Below are 17,296 nucleotides of genomic sequence, written 5' to 3'. Positions count from 1 at the left end.
TGTGTGTGTGTGTGTGTGTGTGTGTGTGTGTGTGTGTGTGTGTGTGTGTGTGAGTGTGTGTGTGTGTGTGTGTGTGTGTGTGGTTGTGTGTTACATACACACAGGCATTCACTCGCTGTGATCTGTGGCTCCACATTTTGAAGCATACATGCTGACATCAGCCCTGCATCCTGCCACTCTTCCCGTCCCTTCCTCCCCTCTCCATTCCCTCCCTTCCTCCTTCCTTCGTCCACGCGCACGACAGGTGAACAAGACGCTGCTGTACAAAGGCTACAAAGACCAGCAGCACGGGTACTGCCTTGCACCCATGGGCCACGACAACTGCTGGGCAGAGGTGCTCAAGTAAGTCGGTTCATTCACGCATTCATTCATTCTCTCGTTCATGCAACACCGAGTGCTGTGGCAGTGCTGCAGTGCGTGGTGGCGGTCGCAGATGCTGATAGGAAATGCCTCTTTTGGCGCACAGCTCACTTCGCGTGCCTCCTCCAACTTCTCACATGTTTTCATTCATTGCTTCTTCCCTGCTCCCACAGCTTGATCAACAATGGAGTGGTGCCTCCCAACGCAAACAAGGCGTAATGTGCATGTGTGTGTGTTTGTGTGTGTGTGTGTGTGTGTGTGTGTGTGTGTGTGTGTGTGTGTGTGTGTGTGTGTGTGTGTGTGTGTGTGTGTGTGTGTGTACTGCTTTTTGCGCTCGATGCTGTCGGCGTGACTCCATGTGTCCCTCATCGGTCATACGATCGTTCTATGTTGCACAATGAACGCTCTCAGCACGTATTCATCTTTTCATCTACACATGTACATGTGCACGTGCTGCGTGCGCCACCGTCAAGCTACTCCCCACATCTCCCCCTCCTCTCATCACGAAAGTAACCAAATTCGATAAACGTCATTCGAATACAAACAGCATGTCCGAAGAACGAGCAAAGCACAAACACACACACACACGCGCGCGCGCGCGCGTATGGGCTTCATCAGTGTGTGGGCTGCATGAAGGGCGGGATTGGCGGGGGCGCCGTTGCATGCTGTACGCTCTGCTGCAAAATGTGAATGCATTCACGGCGATCCTGGTGTGCACGGCGACAAAACAGGACAAAGACACAAACAAAAGTTAAGGAGATGGTGAGCATGGCAAACCAGATGTAACACCATCGACGTCCACACACACACACACACACACACACACACACACACACACACACACACACACACACACACACACACACACACACATACATGACACACACACACACTTACACACACACACACACTTACACACACACACATGACACACACTCGTCACACACACACTCTCTCTCTCTCTCACACAACCAAACGCAACCACCTCACCTTGTCTGTGGCAAGATGGAGCGGGGTGCGACCAGACCCATCGCGTGCCATCACGGCTGCACCACGCGAGATGAGACCGCGGCACATGCCTGCTTGCCCCAACAGCGCCGCGTAGTGCAAGGGCGTGCGCCCGTGCTGGTCCGTCTGGTTCACGTCCACACCGCCACCGCCGCCGACGCTGCCACTGCCAGCATTCACCAGCGCGTTGAAGGCATTCATGTCCTGTTTGGACACGGCAATGTGCAGGGCTGCATACCCGCGCGCGTCGGGTTGGTTCAGCACATGCGTGGTGCTCGATCGTATGAGCACGCGCAGGCAGTCCACGCTGGCCAGTTCAACGGCGTAGTGCAGCGGCGTGCGCCCCTCCTTGTCCACGAGCGACGGGTCGGCCTCGTGCTGCAGCAGCAGCTGTGCGTGTGCACTGTGGCCGCACAGCACAGACCAGTGCAGCGGCGTCTGCTGGTGGAGGTCCTGCTGGTTCAGGATGCTTCCCTGGCACACCCGCAGCACAATCTGCAGCACATCGGTGGAGGCTGGCGTGCAGGCCCAGTGCACACACGACTGGCCCTGGTGGTCCGTGGCGTCAGGATCTGCCCCGTGCTTCAGCAGCAGCCGCATCGCGTCTTTGCACCCGTGCGACACCGCCCACAGCAGCGCAGTGCACCCGTTGTCGTCGCACGCGTTCACAATCGCGCCCAGCTTCAGCAGCTGCTTGCAGGCACGCGTGCGCCCCGCCACCACCGCGTAAATCAGCGGCGACCGCCCGAGATCATCCAACTCGTTCACCGCGTCCGGGTCATTGCGTGCAAACGCCTTGAGTGCCGCAATGTCGCCGTTGGCGGCTGCTCGGTGCACAGCAGGCGCATCATCCATCATCAGCACAGGGAGCCGTGAGTCCAGCCCCAGCGCCTCCATCGCCGCAGGGTCGTGATGACCACCACCACCAACACCACCAACACCACCAACACCACCACCATTGCCACCCTGACCATCACCGCCACCGCGCTCGCCATTATCACCGCCACCACCGCTGCGTGTGATGATGTTTGCAAACGACGTGAACGCGGCGGCGCGACGGCGAAGAGCAGAACCACTCGGGCGACGAAGCAGCGATGCCGTGCTGGGACGCGACGCTGACGCTGGTCGGGTACGCGCGCGCTGTGGAGACGACGATGATGATGGTGGTGACGACGATACGTGCTGGTGGTGTGTGTCGTTGAGCGTGGTTGTGTAGTCGTCTGTGGACATGGTGGACGCGAGCGACACCCGTCCACCGCCACCGCCATCGCCCATGCTGCTGCTGTTTGATCGTCCAAACGGCCGCATCGACAACAACGATCGTCGCCGCTGCGGTTTCTGCTGCTGCTGCTGTTGGTGGTGGGGCGGCGGTGGCGACGAGGTTGTGCCAACAGCACCACCAGTTGCGTTGAGGCTGGACGTGCTTGCCCCACGGCTTGTGAGCGGTGACCCCGTGTTGCTTCCGTTGGTGGCTGCAGCCGTGCGTGTCAGGGACGATGACGACGACGAGGGACGCCTGCGCATGCTGCGACGAGCAGAGGATGACGGGCGGCGTCGCATCACGTGGGATCGGCTCGAGCTTGGACGACGCGTGGATGGCGATGACAGCGATGATGATGACCCCCAAGCACGCGACAGTCCCGTGGCGGTGTTGCTGTTTCCGCCGTTTCCACCACCACCACCATCACCACCACCACCACCAACGTATTGCGGCTGATAGTGCTGCTGCTGCTGCTGGGTGTGGTGCAGGGAGGTGCTGCTGTTGTTTCTGTTGATGTTGTTGGCGGCGCCATTCATGATGACGTCACCACTGGCCGGCGCATCGGAGTGGAATTCCTCCATTGGAGAATCAAACGCGTACAGCGCAGAGTCCGAAACATTAAACGTCATCCCTCCACGCACGACCACAAACATGCCCAAATCCAGCAAGTTCTGCCCAACGCTCTGCGCGCGCTGGATGCTGCTCACGCCCTCCATGTTTGCCATGAACCAGCCAGCAGCGTCGGAGCCGCGGAAACACGACGTGTACACCGTTAGGCCCACGCGGTGTGATGCAATCGGGATGCCGGAATTTGGGTCCATCAACGCCATCTTGTACGCGCGCATGCGCTCCTCTTCCTCCTGCTGCGCCTCCGCTGTGCATTGGGGAAAGAATTGGGAATTGGTGGGGGAGGGGGAGGGGGGAGGGTTGGAGTGAGCGAGTGTGTGTGAGTGGTTATGTTGTGTGAATGTGCGTGTGAGATAGACACAGTGCAACAGCCTCAAAAGGAGTGCGAGGTTGTGTCGGCGTGAGTGTGATGAATGTGGGTGAACCGGTTCACCCTCTCTCTTCATCCCCTCCACGGACATCCGTCCTGAACACCATCACCACCTCACCTTCGCGCTGCATCCTGATCTCCTCAGCAGACGGCCGCTGGCGAAGCGACGCCGCCCCCACGTGCGCCGTCACAGCATCCATGTGCTCCTGTTGTGTCAACAACGGGGTGGTGGTGGTGGGTGGTGTTGGGTGTGGGGATCATGTGACTGCTGATTGTGATACATCAGAGCTGGTGGCCCGGGCAAGCACACGCAACTCAAATGTCGTGGAAACACTGCAGGAGGAGAGGGGGAGAAAACAGAGCATCGCACGCACACCCGCAAGACAAGAGCATCGGGCAGGGACAGTAACAACAGCAGTGGCACCAGAAACACAACAGCAGCAGCGGCAACAGACCACGCAGCACACCATTCCACTGCTGTGCCCACCTCATCACTGGAAATGTCGACAGGAATGAGCTCGTTGTCGTCGTCGTCGTCATCACTCAGGAGTGGCCTTGAGTGGCGAGTGCACGTGTTGGTGGCGGCGTGAGAGATGAAACAAAGGACAGTAGTTCGAAATGCTATTGCGTGAGCTGGTGGGGGGGGGCAAGCAAACAACAGCACGCAAGTGTACAAGGTGCACACTTGCACACACACACACACACACACACACACACACGCTGGCACACACACATACCACACCACACAACACCACACTCACACACACGCGCGCACACACACATACCACACCACACAACACCACACTCACACACACACACACACACACACACCTTGCGTCGACGTTCTGCAGCGACAGCGCCGATGGCGATGAATCGTTGCGCTGAAGTCCGCGTGTCGGCTGCTGCTCGCTGCCGTTGCCCCACGCCTGCACCACATGTGGTGGACGTGGCTCACGCATACCATTACCGTGCTGTTGGTGTTGCTGTTGTTGTTGTTGTTGTTGTGATGCCAGAATGCGTCCGTGCACCGAGTTCACCATCGCGGCCACATGTGCAGGAGGAGCAGCAACGCCGCCGGCTCTCGCCTGCTGCCACCGCTGGCCGTTGATCGATACAGCCGTCTTGCTACCGGCACCATTCCCATTCACAACGCCGCCACTGACAGCACCAACAGCACCAACTGCAGCCGTGTTGCTGGCGGCCACGGTGTTCACACCAGCACCACCACCGCTGTTGCGTCGCGGCGGCGGGGGCCGTGGCACCCTGAGCGGCAGCGTCCCCATTGACGGAGACAGCACCGACGACCGGCGACGTGGCATCGACACGGGGGCGCGCGGTGGCTCTTGCTGCTGCTGCTGCTGAAGTTGAGGCTGCTGCTGCTGCTGTTGTTGAAGTTGATGCTGTTGTTGTTGAAGTTGATGCTGTTGTTGTTGTTGCTGCTGCTGCTGCTGCTGTGATTGCTGTTGTGTCTTAACCGTGTCACCATCACCATCGCCGCCCTTGTCACCGCCAGCACCGCTGCCACCGCTCGTGCGCGCGTGCTCGTGTGACCGTCGGAGTCCCATCGATGTCGACGCGCGTGACGATCGCGGGCCCTTTGGCGGCGACGGCGCAAGCGGCAGGGGCGGTGTTGCCTGATGGTGATGGTGATGGTGATGTGGTGCGTGGTGGTGGTGGTGGCGATTGAGACAGTGGTTGTGACGATGTGATGTGGGGTGTCAGCGAGTGGCGTCTTCAGCACACAAGCACACACACACACACGCACACACACACACACGCACACACACACACACACACAGGCGCGCGCGCACGCACTCACACAATCACACACTCACACACTCTCTCCACCACTGTTCACACACCTGCTTTGCATCATCCTGCCCGTTGTTCTGCGCTGTCTCCTTGCTTCCCTTCTCCCCCTCCTGTTTCTGTTTCTCTTCCTCTTCTTTTTCCTTCTGTTTCTCCTCCTCCTTTTCCTTTTCCTTCTGCTGCTGCTGCTGTTGTGCGCGTAGCCACTCCTGTTTTTTCGCCTCAAACGCCCGCTTCTCCGCCTCCAACTTGGCTCGCTCCCGCTCAACCTGCTCCAGCTGCTGCTGCTGTTCCCGGTGCAGCCGTTGCCGCTCGCGCTTCACGGCCTCCTGAAACTCCTCCGTCTCCTCAATGCGACGGCCACCAGTCAGCATCGACGCCTGGCGCCGTATCGGGTGGTCGTGATGATGGTGGTGACGAGAATGCAAAGGAGGTGAGGAGAAGGACGAATGGTGGTGGTCGTGTGATTTCGGCGTTGTCGGTGGAGATGGTGGTGATGACAAGTGCTGACTGACGGAAACACATCACACACACACACATACACACACACACACACACACACACACACCACACCACGTGAGCGAGTACGGCACCTGCAACTCTGCAATCTGCGTCTCCAGCTGCTCCTTCTCGCGTGTTGCTTGCTCAACCATTCGTGTCTTTCGCTCGAGCTCCCCCGCCATTGCGGACGAGTCGACCGCCATCGCAGACTGGTGTTGGTGGTGTTGATGGTGATGGTGGTGAGCATGATCGTGTGACCCATCGCGGGTGCACGCTGTGCACACGTCCACAACACACATACACACATACACACACACCACACCACCACGCATGCACATCACACCACACCACCCCACCACACCACAGCCCCTCAACTTCTGCGCCCGCCGCAACACGGATACCTTCTCGAGCATTGCTCTGAGCCGCTTGACCTCCGACTGGTACGCGCTGAGCATGGCTGTGTCGCTCTTGTCCTCGTTGCGCTTCACCACATTCTTGACAGAGCGGGCCACGTTTGCAAACTGCAGCGTGGACGTGGACTCCTGGAGACAGTCCGATGAGGGCGAGATGGTCGAGATCATCGTCGTCAGGCAGTTGCCGCCCAAGCTGATGGTGTTTTGAGGGGGGGGGGGTGGTAGTGTGGTGGTGGTGGGGTATGTGAGCAAAGGAAATGTCAGTGAGAAGCCACACACATGCACACACGCGCACAAACATACACAATCACACACGCAATCACACACGCACCTGTCCTGGAGGATGCGTGTGAGCTTTGAGTCACGATATGGGGTGTGAACGCGCGATTTCGCCGTGAGCGCAATCACAACTTTCCCAAACGCGGACAGGGACGTGTTGATGTTTGTTGTCTCGCGTTGTCGCGTTGAATCCGAGGACGCCTCAAACCGCTCGCTGCCGGCCAGGTCAACAAGGTGCTGATGGCGGTGGGGGGTTGGTTGAGGTGGTTGGTGGTGATAAGGGTGTAATGGTGATGAGTGATGGGGGAGGGTTGTTGTTGTTGGCGGGTGATGATGACAGTGGTAAGTGGCGGTGATGGGTCCGGAGCGGGGGTGTGCATTCATTGAGTGAACGGCAGCTTGGGCAGTGGGGCGAGCCAAGCCACAGCACAACACAGACGATGAAAACAACCACCGCCACTGACCACCAGCTACCATCATGGAGCGAGAGTCGCACCAGTTTGCCGACGGTGACGGTGGTGCCATCCTCCTTCTCCTCAGACCGCTCAACAATGATCGTGAACACTGCATGGCTAATGATGATGACGATGATGATGATGGTGGCGGTGGTGGTGGTAGCAGTGGTGGTGGTGGTGGCGGTGATGGGGACATGAGTTGTTGCGGACACTACGACACACACACACATACACACACACACTCGCACACACGCACGCACACACACACACATACACGCAAACACACGCACGCACGCACGCACGCAGACCAATCACACAGCCACACCTTCGGCTTGACGTTTCGTTCTTGCGCGTGCTGTTTGTTTTCCGCTGCTGCTTCCCGCGCGACAACAGCGCATGCACGTCCTCCACGCGCCGCGCCACGTGCTCCGACAGGTCCTGATGCAAACACGACCACCGCAATCATCGCCAGCGCAGGGTACATGAGGAAGCATGTGTGATATTGTAGAGATGCGTGTGCATGTGTGTGTGTGTGCGCGTTGGCACGTCTGCTACATGCAGCAGCTGCTGCACCGTGCATGCAAGCATCTAATACGCACATACACACACATATACACTCACACACCCTGCCCAATGTCTCACCTGCACCCACACGCCGCGTGCGCCCTCTCTGATCTTCAGGTTGTCCTTGTCCGCGTCAAGCAAGTCAGACACGCTTTGGGTGGTGGTGGTGGTGGTGGCGGTGGGGTTGTTGTGGTGGTGGTGGTGTGAGTAGGGTGCGTGCATCGTACACACGTGACATGAGGCATAGGTTTGTTCACGCACACATTCACATACATACACACGCATTCACATACACACAAACACACACACATACACACACATACACACATAGGCAAAACGATGCAGTGCCGCCTCCCCTGTGTCTCACCGCTCGTTGTAGATCTGCAGGAAGGAGACGCGGACGAGCCACTGGCAGCGCGCATCCGAAGCATCCTGACGCCGTGATGGTCGGGGTGATGATGACGTATGCGTGCAGTGAGAGTGTGTAAGACAGGAGCTAAGGTATCAAATGGTGCGAACACACACATACACGCATACACGCACACACACACACACACACACACACGTACGCACAAACGTACGCACAAACGCAAAACAAAACACACACACACACACACAACACCTGGATGTGTTGAAAGACGCGGTGGACGGCGCGCGGGATGATGCCCTGATGTTCGCCTTTGAGGTCGCCCTCAATCGTAAACGTCTTGCCCGTGCCCGTCTGCCCATATGCAATCACGCTCCCGTTGTACCCTGTGTGTGTGTGTGTGTGTGTGTGTGTGTGTGTGTGTGTGTGTGTGTGTGTGTGTGTGTGTGTGTGTGTGTGTGTGTGTGTGTGTGTGTGTGTGTGTGCATTTGTATCCCTTAACAGCTGCCATCAGCATGTTAAAAGACGCATTGAAAGGCATGTTCACCGTCACCTTCAAGAACAGAGTCGACCACGGGCGATACAGCTGTGCTGAACACTGTCGTCTGCGCATCGTTCTCTCCAAACACCCTGCGGTCAGTGATAACAGCATGCCGTGAACACAGGAAACCCGGCACCATCACACATGCATGTTGCTTCACACACACATACACGCACACACACACACATACACGCACACACATACACATACACACATACACACACAGACATACACACATACACGCACACACATACACGCACACACATACACATGCTCACACATACACACATACACACATACACACATACACACACATACACACATACACACACATACACGCACACACCTGTCGTAGCTGAAGGTGAGGGGTCGAACCGCAGATGAAGCGGGTCGATCCGCCCGACCCCCGCCAGACTTGGGCTGTAAGCAACACACAGACGACCATGAAGATGAGAGATGCGCGCGTGCTCGTCAATATGACACACGTGCAGGCATTGTGTTCGTGACGGAGGCAAGCAGGTGGAACATGATGGTGTCATCTTCGGAGAAGAGTGCTGCAAGCACAATACAGCAGCACGTGCATGTCGTCTACAACACGCATGGCGCCGAGTCCTCTCACCTTGTGCACGATGACGTGCGTCTCGTCAGCAATCTCAACGCAGTGTGCATATCGACCTTCCCGCTCGCGCTTGTTCATGGGACGCACGCGCACGCACACCTTCACATTGCACCCTGCACAATGTGAACCAACACGTGAGCCGTACGGAACTCAAGACCACGTGTACAGATGACAGCCATGCATGCGTGCACAAGCAGAGACAAGTCTACGCACTATGACACACACGATATCACACACACGCACGCACGCGCAAACACACATGTCGCACCTTTTTGTGTTTCGAAGATGGTGCTTGGAGCAGCAGGCGCTGTGCTCGCCGCAGTGGTGGTGGTGGTGGCGGGCACCTGTGTGCCTGGGTCACGGCTCATTGCACCCCGACATGCAGCAGTCAGCAGCGCACAGGACAAAGCGGGTGCGTGTGTGTGCGTGTGTATGTGTGTGTGTGTGTCTGTGTCTGTGCGTGTGTGCGTGTGTGCGTGTGTGCGTGTGTGCGTGCGTGCGTGTGTGTGTGTGTCTTGGGGAAGGTGTTGTTTTCGTTTCCACGCAAATCCTCAAACAAGAAGGACAGCAACAAAGCAAGCAAGTCGTGATGATGATGGGGATGATGTGTGCGTGGATGATGATGGTGATGATGGTGACGGTGTGCATGGCACTCTGAGATGCTGATGAAGATGTGCTCTTGGCGTGTGCTTCCACACACACACACACACACACACACACACACACACACACACACACACACACACACACGCACACACACACTCCTTTTCACACCACACCACTCTTATTCGGTTAGGATGGCAGCGAAGAAGATCAAGGGCGACATCTCGTGGGCGGTCGCGGAGGAAGCACTGGCGGATACACGAAACAAGTTTCATGCCAAACGAACTGCCCAGGGCTACCAGACAGTGCGTATCTTCGTGTGTGTGTGTGTGTTTGTCTGTCTGTCTGTCTGTCTGTGTGTGCGTGTATGTGTGTGTGTCTGTGTGTCTGTGTGTCTGTGTCTGCCTATCTGCCTGTGTCTATCTGTCTGTCTGTCTGTCTGTCTGTCTGTCTGTCTGCATGGCCTGTGACATCGCCCTTCGCCCTTTACCAACCCTCCCCACACACACCCTTTCCCCCGTGTCCCCCCCCCCCACCTTCAAGGTGAAGGACGATGGCGTGGTGCATATGGAGCGACTTGCAAAGCGAGAGCTCAAGGCGGCTGGCGTAGAGCACAAAGTCGAATGCATCAGACTCACAAGTGCGCCACTCTGCTCAAATCCCATGACCATGCGTGCTCTTGCCTTCTTACTTGCCTTCTTGCTTGCCTTCTTGCTTGCCTTCTTGCTTTCTTGCTTTCTTGTCTGGCTCTGTGTGCGTGCGTGTCTGGTGTTGCCTCCACAACAACAAACAAGTACGTGATTCCGCTGCTCACCCCAATCACATGCATGTGCATCGAGCAGCTGTGGTTGACATTCCCCCGTCTGAAGCGACCCGCCTCCTCAACGACTATGAAGTTCGCAAGACGGTTAGCGCACACACTTGTGTGTGTGTGAGTGTGTGTGGTTGGGTGTGAACAAGCGTCCACTCTTCGCTCCGCGCCTCGTTGATTCGCCTTCATTTGGTTTCATCTTGTTTGCCATCTCGATACGCGCGTGCACGCATATGCCAGTGGGAGGACACACTGACCAAGGAGTCACGATCAGACGTCGTGGTGCTGGAGCGGGACAACCAAACTGTGCAAGGTGTGATGTGTGTGTATGCGTGTGTGTCTGTGTGTGTCTGTGTGTCTATGTGTATGTATGTGTCTATGTGTGTGTGTGTGTGTGTGTGCACTGGCTGACCGAAATGCACTCTCGTCTCCTCATACACCCACGTCCAACCATCCCTTCAATCACCCCTTCAATCACCACAACCCCGTCTTCAACGACTCAATCAGTGATCCGCACACTCTCCAACGCCGCGCTGGGCGGTCTCATCTCCCCACGCGAATTCATCGACCTCGCCTGGACAGAGTGAGCACTTCTGCCACATGTGTGTGTGTGTGTGTGTGTCTGTGTGTCTGTGTGTCTGTGTGTGTCTGTGTGTGTCTGTGTGTGTCTGTGTGTGTGTTTGTATCTGCCTGTCTGTGTGTCGTTCTGTCCGTACGCCTGCCGGCATGTCTTCAGAGTGTTGGGCGTCAGTGATGGGATGCAAGACGATGATTCGATCACAGCATGGGGGGCCGTGAGCAGACAGGCACGCATGCATGCCCCCACCGCCACCACACACACACACACACACACACACACACACACACACACATACACATACACACACACACACACACACATACACACACACTTAGGGTTCAAGATGATGGCTCCATTCTTCACTTTGCACAGAGCATTGACCACCCAGACTTCCCGCACACCAAGGTACATGGGACCTGATGAACATGTTGGTGATGCCTGCATGAACATGTGTGTCCGTCTGTCTGTCTGTCAATTGAGGTTGCGCAGCTCACAGCTTACGCGCACGCTGACACACACACGCACACTCCGACACTGACACACGCGCACACACGCATGCACGCTGACACACACACGCACACACACTGACACACACACGCGCGCGCTTGCACGACACTTATCCACACATTAGGGCTTTGTGCGTGGCGTGAACTTCCCCTGTGGTATGCTGTATGAGCCAGTGCCTGCAAGCAACGACGACGACGATGACAACGGCGGTGACGGTGAAGGAGACAAGCACACACGCACAAAGCTGACATACATTATTCACTCGGATGTTGGTGGGTGGTTGCCTGCGTCGCTGGTGTTCAAAGGCACGACCACCACCATGTGGACTATCCTGCAGTCCTTGCACGCACACATCCGCGCCCGGCAAGCCGCATGAAGTGACTGTGATGTCACGGGCAATTGTGTGTCTGTGTGTGTGTGTGTGTGTGTGTCTGTCTGTCTGTCTGTGTCTGTGTCTGTGTCTGTGTGTGTCTGTGTCTGTGTCTGTGTGTGTGTGTGTGTCTGTGTCTGTGTCTGTGTCTGTGTGTCTGTGTCTGTGTCTGTGTCTCTGTGTGTGTGTCTGTGTCTGTGTCTGTCTGTGTCTATGTGCCTGTGCGTATGTCTGTCTGTGTCCGTATGTCTCCCCTCTTCCGCTGCGCATGCTGCGCATGTTGCTGCTTCCGTCAACTTCATGTATTGGCCAATACACAGCGAATACACCCTCTATCTGGCTTGCATCTGAATACCAACACACACACACACACACACACACACACACACAACACAAGAACACACACACGCAAACGCACACAAACACACACACACAACACAACACACATACACACGGCGCGTGCCGCGTCAGCAGCCCGGGTTGACGATGGCGACGGTCTCAGCATCGAATGGGATCATGTAGACAAGCCCGTTGTTGGCGAGCACGCCGCCCCAATACTGGTCGAGTCCAGCAGGCACCGTGGCGGTGGTGATGTCAATGGTGTTGGTGATCGTGTCCACCACCAACACGTTAGGCACCTGGTTCGGCACGCCCACGACGACCCCGTTTGGCGCAAGCACGCCACCGCGCCACTTGGCCGGCGTGGACGCCTCGAGCGGCGTGTTCGCAAGGGTGACCGTTGTGGTGTCCGTGATGTTGGCGACAGGGTCGATGATGAGCACCGATTGGGCGGCGAAGGGAAGAGCGTAGATGAGCCCGCCTGCGCTGAGCACCACACCCGCCCACCCGCTTGATGCTGGGGCGGGTGACACAGGCAGGCTGCTGACGGTGTTGGTGTTGGGGTCAACGACAAGCACGCTCGTGCCATCAAATGGGGGTGCGTAGATGAGGCCAGTCCCTGCAACCACGGCACCATACCACCGTGCATTTCCGCTGCCAAAGTCACCCTCCGTGATGGCTGTTGTCGTGTTGGTGCTGGGGTCGATGACCAGCACCACGGGGAAGCCCCACGGCATGCCGTAGATGAGGCCGTTGTCGGCTTCGACGCCGCTGAGCCACCGGCCGGCTCCGGGCCGTGGGAGCGCGGTGGTGTCGGCTCTGTTGGTGGCTGGGTCGATCACCAGCACGTGCGACGCCGCGTGCGGGAAGCCATAGATGAGGCCGTCCCTGGCGAGCACACCACCACCCCACTGCGTCAGCCCGTTGCTGACATCGGGCATGCTGGTGGTGTCGGCGGTGTTGGTGGCAGGGTCGATGATCAGCACCGCACTGGCCTGATATGGCATGCCGTAGATGAGCCCATTGTCCGCCAGCACGCCGCCAATCCACTTGTTTGGGCCCGTGCTGTCTGCTCCGATGGTGATGGCCGTCACGTTTGCGGTGGGCGGGCACACCTTTGGCCGCAGGCCCGCGATCCGCCGCTGCTGCTGCTCCAGCGTGCGCTGCTGCTGCGACAGCTGCTTTGCCTGCGCCTCGATCGTGCTCGCTTGCGCCAGCAGCGTGGCCACCAAGTCCTCGCCATTGACATACACGGGCTGCAACGACGGGTCGCTCGTGTTCACGTGCAGCGCACCCACCTCGTCCTCCACAATTGCTACGTCCCCACTGCACAGCACAGCGCCCAGCGCCACGCACAGCACCACACTCAACATCATGGCGTGTGGTGTGTGTGTGTGTGTGTGTGTGTGTGTGTGTGTGTGTGTGTGTGTGTGTGTGTGTGTGTGTGTGTGTGTGTGTGTGTGTGTGTGTGTGTGTGTGTGTGTGTGTGTGTGTGTGTGTGTGTGTGTGTGTGTGTGTGTGTGTGTGTGTGTGTGTGTGTGTGGGGACAGCTCGAAAAGTACACTTTTGAAAATGGAATCTGCCGCATGGACAAAAGGGCTTTGACTTCGCGCCACGCGTGAGTTCAGATTGCGTTAAGCTGTGCCCATGCGCTTCTAACGCAACTCCACGCAGCCTCGGAGGCACACGCAAACGGGTTGGGTGGGTTGCACGGCAAACGCTTTCCGCTTTGCAGGGCTTTCCACATTGCAGGTGCAATTTGCAATTTGCAACACAGGATATGGCGCATCAAGGCGCAAAACAAACAACCAAGAAGCAAGAAGGACAGTGTGATCGCATTCAGTGGCACTGACAGTGGCAGTGCAAGCCATGGATGTTGTTGAAGCAAGTAACAACGCTGCGTTGCGGGCTGCTTACGCCAAGCTTGCCAAGGGTACCCGCTTCATCTCCAAGGAGCAGGTGCAGGAGGCTGTCTCGGAGATTGCTGTTCGCTTCGGCGTTAATCACATTGTGAGTGAGTGTTATGTTGTTGTTGTTGCAGCGTGTTGTGTTTCATGCCGTGTTGCCGTGTGTGCTTCGCGTGGCATTGTGGCAGCGTGCTGTGTCTCATGCCGGGTTGTCGTGTGTTGTGTGTGCTTCGCGTGGCGCTTTGTGGCGTGGCGGTTGTGTGGTTCATGTGTGGTGATTGGCACGCTCGAGCGTGCGTTTGATTTCGCATGGGCATGCGAAGAAACAGCGTCCTGTTCACCCTGTGGTGTCTCGCGGAATGTGTTAACGTGCCACTTGTCCAGGTGAAGGCAACGGATTCGAGGACATACCGCGTGAGATGCGACAACAAAGCCTGGACAAAGCAGCAACAACAGAGGAAACACCCAAGCACCTGCGCCTATGCCATTCACGCCAACAAACAAACCGTCAGCGGCGCGTGGGAGATCACCGAGGCACGGCACCACACTTGCTGGCTCGCACAGGACAGTGAACATGAGCTTGGGCGCCGCCGTGTTCGTCCACAGACCCTCGCCCGCTTTGATCGAACCATGATAGGTACTCCTCGCTGCAACCAAGTGATCACTTATGCGTGTGCGTTTGTCATGTGGACAACTCGCGTCAGTTGCCCTCGGTATCTCACTGTTGCCCCTCCCTCTCTCTACACTGCGCGACATGTCTTCTTGCAGGAAACCCCGCTGCTCAGGTACAACAAGTCAGTGCCCGCTACGGCCTAACCATGTCGGGTTCCCAGATGGCAGAGTACGCAGCACAAGCTCAAGGCAGAACTCACGTCAAGCGGCAGGAGGAGTTTGACAGACTGCACTCGTTCGTTCGTGAGTTTGGTTGCGAACTTGTGGGTGTGTGTCTGTCTGTCTGTGTGTGTCTGTCTGTGCCTGTCTGTGTCTGTGCCTGTGTGTCTGTGTGTGTGTATACACGTGTGTATGTACACGTGTGTGTACACAAGTATGTATGTGTTTGCGTCTGTGTGTACGTACACGTGCGCGCGTTTGTATGTACACGCATGTGCGTGCGTGCGTGCGTGTGTTTACATGCATGCACGTGTTTGTTTTGCCGTTGTTGCTTCAACACACTCAAGTATGCATACCACTGCGCTGATGGTCGTGCAGAGTGGATCAATGCAAATGGACATCATGCAGCGCACCTGATGACCAAAGACGGTGCATTTAGCGAGCTTCTGTTCTGCCTAAAGCTGAATGGTTTGTCGGCCAAGTCTCCAAAGGTCCTGTTCACGGACGCGACGCATCTGTCGTACAACAACATGATGCTCCACCTCTTGTGCCAACTGGACGCAGACAACAAGATCTTCATTCTGGGCGCCAACATAACCCAGCAGGTAACACCCTGTACGCATGTGCGCACGCGTGTGCATGTGTGTGTATGTCTGTCTGTGTCTGTGTGTGTGTGTGTGTGTGTGTGTGTGTGTGTGTACACGTGTGTGTGTATGGTGTGCGTGTGTGTGTGTGCACAGGCATACATATGCGTGTGTGTGTGTACACGTGTGTGTGTATGGTGTGCGTGTATGTGTGTCTCTGTATCTCTGTGTCTCTGTGCGTATGTGTGCGTGTGTGTGTGCGTGTGTGTGCGTGTGTGTGTGTGTGTGTGTGTGTGTACACGTGTGTGTACACGTGTGTGTGTATGGTGTGCGTGTATGTGTGTCTCTGTATCTCTGTGTCTCTGTGTCTGTGTGTCTGTGTGTACACGTGTGTGTGCATACATGTGTGTGTACACGTGTGTGTATGGTGTGCGTGTATGTGTGTGCACAGGCATACATATGCGTGTGCATGTGTGTGTCTGTTTGTCTGTTTGTCTGTGTGCGTGTCTGTGTGTCTGTGTGTCTCTGCATCTTTGTGTCTCTGTGTGCGTGGGTGCGTGTGTATGTGTGCATGTGTGTGCGGCGCCACCTTGGAACTCATCGTGTACCTGCATCGATGTGACGTATGCCTTTTACTTGCAGGAAACCAAGCCCGCTTACGCACACTTGTTCCAGCTCTGTTTATCGGTCATGCCCCCACTTTGGGTGAGTCTCCATGTCCATGTATGCATGCACTTGTGCCCGTGTGCGCGTGTGTATGAACGCCTGCCTTGCTGCGTGTGCACGTGACCGGTGTTTATTCGCCTCCACGCACGCACATGCACACGCACTTACACGCACATGCATACGCTCACGCTCACACTCTCACACGCACACTCACACGCACATGCACACGCGTGCGCACACATGCACACTTACACGTACATACACACGCACTTACTCACATACATACACACACACACACTTGCAGGGCGAGCATACGATTCTCTCGGATTTAGGGACTGCTGTGACCAGCGCAATCAACGAAATACCCATGTGGCACCACGGCATGTGCTCCGTGCACATGCGAAGGGCGTCTGGGGCACCAGCAACTCTTTGATGCAGCCATGAAATGCAACCTCCGTGAGTGACCTGGAGAAAGCCCTGGAACGATACAGGACACAGGCGCCGAAGGAAGCTGCTCGCGTGAAGAACCGCATTTGCAACCTGAGCCCTCTTCTACACCCACTCGGAACGTACGAATCGCACGACCCGACACGACCGCGTGCTTGCATTGACACGCATGTGCACAGCGCTCGCACGACATGACCACACATGAGCGCGCACATATACTTGCACACTTGCGAGCACGCACGCACACACACACACACATGCACACACGCACGCATGCACTTGCACACTTGCGACCACGCACACACGCGCGCGCGCAAGCATACGCACACACACACGCATGCACACACATGCACACACACACACACACGAGGCGACCACATGCACTTGCACACTTGCGACAACGTATACACACACACATGCACACACGCGCGCGCGCATGCACTTGTATACTTGCGACCACGCACACACGCGCGCAAG

At 56.8% G+C, this 17,296-nt stretch overlaps 4 protein-coding genes across 4 annotated transcripts; 2 read left to right on the top strand and 2 right to left on the bottom strand.

Moving 5' to 3' along the window:
- Nucleotides 1-922: 922 nt before the first annotated feature.
- PTSG_10635 (transcription factor inhibitor ECI-6) lies at nucleotides 923-9,728 on the bottom strand. Its single transcript, XM_004988116.1, has 18 exons — nucleotides 9,443-9,728; nucleotides 9,175-9,287; nucleotides 8,902-8,975; nucleotides 8,568-8,644; nucleotides 8,270-8,400; nucleotides 8,015-8,079; nucleotides 7,726-7,798; nucleotides 7,409-7,521; nucleotides 7,125-7,200; nucleotides 6,681-6,865; nucleotides 6,338-6,542; nucleotides 6,029-6,145; nucleotides 5,489-5,815; nucleotides 4,458-5,260; nucleotides 4,114-4,180; nucleotides 3,745-3,832; nucleotides 1,351-3,503; nucleotides 923-1,067 (listed from the first exon to the last, which is right to left on the bottom strand). The coding sequence occupies exons 1-18, from the start codon at nucleotides 9,540-9,542 to the stop codon at nucleotides 975-977; spliced, it is 4,860 nt and encodes a 1,619-aa protein (XP_004988173.1). The 5' UTR covers nucleotides 9,543-9,728; the 3' UTR covers nucleotides 923-974.
- Nucleotides 9,729-9,902: 174 nt separating this feature from the next.
- On the top strand, nucleotides 9,903-12,051 carry PTSG_10634 (uncharacterized protein; the record flags this gene model as incomplete). The annotated part of the gene is made up of 7 exons (XM_004988115.1): nucleotides 9,903-10,082; nucleotides 10,321-10,417; nucleotides 10,620-10,684; nucleotides 10,829-10,901; nucleotides 11,096-11,171; nucleotides 11,504-11,573; nucleotides 11,800-12,051. Exons 1-7 carry the CDS (start codon nucleotides 9,972-9,974, stop codon nucleotides 12,049-12,051), a joined length of 744 nt encoding a protein of 247 aa, XP_004988172.1. The 5' UTR covers nucleotides 9,903-9,971.
- A 461-nt stretch (nucleotides 12,052-12,512) lies between these two features.
- On the bottom strand, nucleotides 12,513-13,757 carry PTSG_10633 (uncharacterized protein; the record flags this gene model as incomplete). The annotated part of the gene is made up of 1 exon (XM_004988114.1): nucleotides 12,513-13,757. The coding sequence occupies one exon, from the start codon at nucleotides 13,755-13,757 to the stop codon at nucleotides 12,513-12,515; it is 1,245 nt and encodes a 414-aa protein (XP_004988171.1).
- A 403-nt stretch (nucleotides 13,758-14,160) lies between these two features.
- PTSG_13078 (uncharacterized protein) lies at nucleotides 14,161-16,805 on the top strand (the record flags this gene model as incomplete). Its single annotated transcript, XM_004988113.1, has 5 exons — nucleotides 14,161-14,394; nucleotides 14,676-14,928; nucleotides 15,060-15,206; nucleotides 15,501-15,727; nucleotides 16,677-16,805. The coding sequence occupies exons 1-5, from the start codon at nucleotides 14,254-14,256 to the stop codon at nucleotides 16,803-16,805; spliced, it is 897 nt and encodes a 298-aa protein (XP_004988170.1). The 5' UTR covers nucleotides 14,161-14,253.
- Between the last annotated feature and the right edge of the window lie 491 nt (nucleotides 16,806-17,296).

Source organism: Salpingoeca rosetta (genome assembly GCF_000188695.1).
Source record: "Salpingoeca rosetta unplaced genomic scaffold supercont1.38, whole genome shotgun sequence".
Classification (NCBI taxonomy): Eukaryota; class Choanoflagellata; order Craspedida; family Salpingoecidae; genus Salpingoeca; species Salpingoeca rosetta.
The sequence above is the reverse complement of the archived record's forward strand: the minus strand, read 5'-3'. Positions and strand labels throughout refer to the sequence as shown.

Bases quoted from the DNA above. Each gene is read 5' to 3' on its own strand.
- PTSG_10635 (XM_004988116.1), bottom strand. From the start codon at position 9,542: ATGAGCCGTGACCCAGGCACACAGGTGCCCGCCACCACCACCACCACT. The intron at 8,401-8,567 runs GTGACGGTGAAC...ACACACACACAG, and splicing joins GGTCGACTCTGTTCTTGAAG to GGTACAACGGGAGCGTGATT. The intron at 5,816-6,028 runs GTGCCGTACTCG...ATACGGCGCCAG, and splicing joins CGCAGATTGCAGAGTTGCAG to GCGTCGATGCTGACTGGTGG.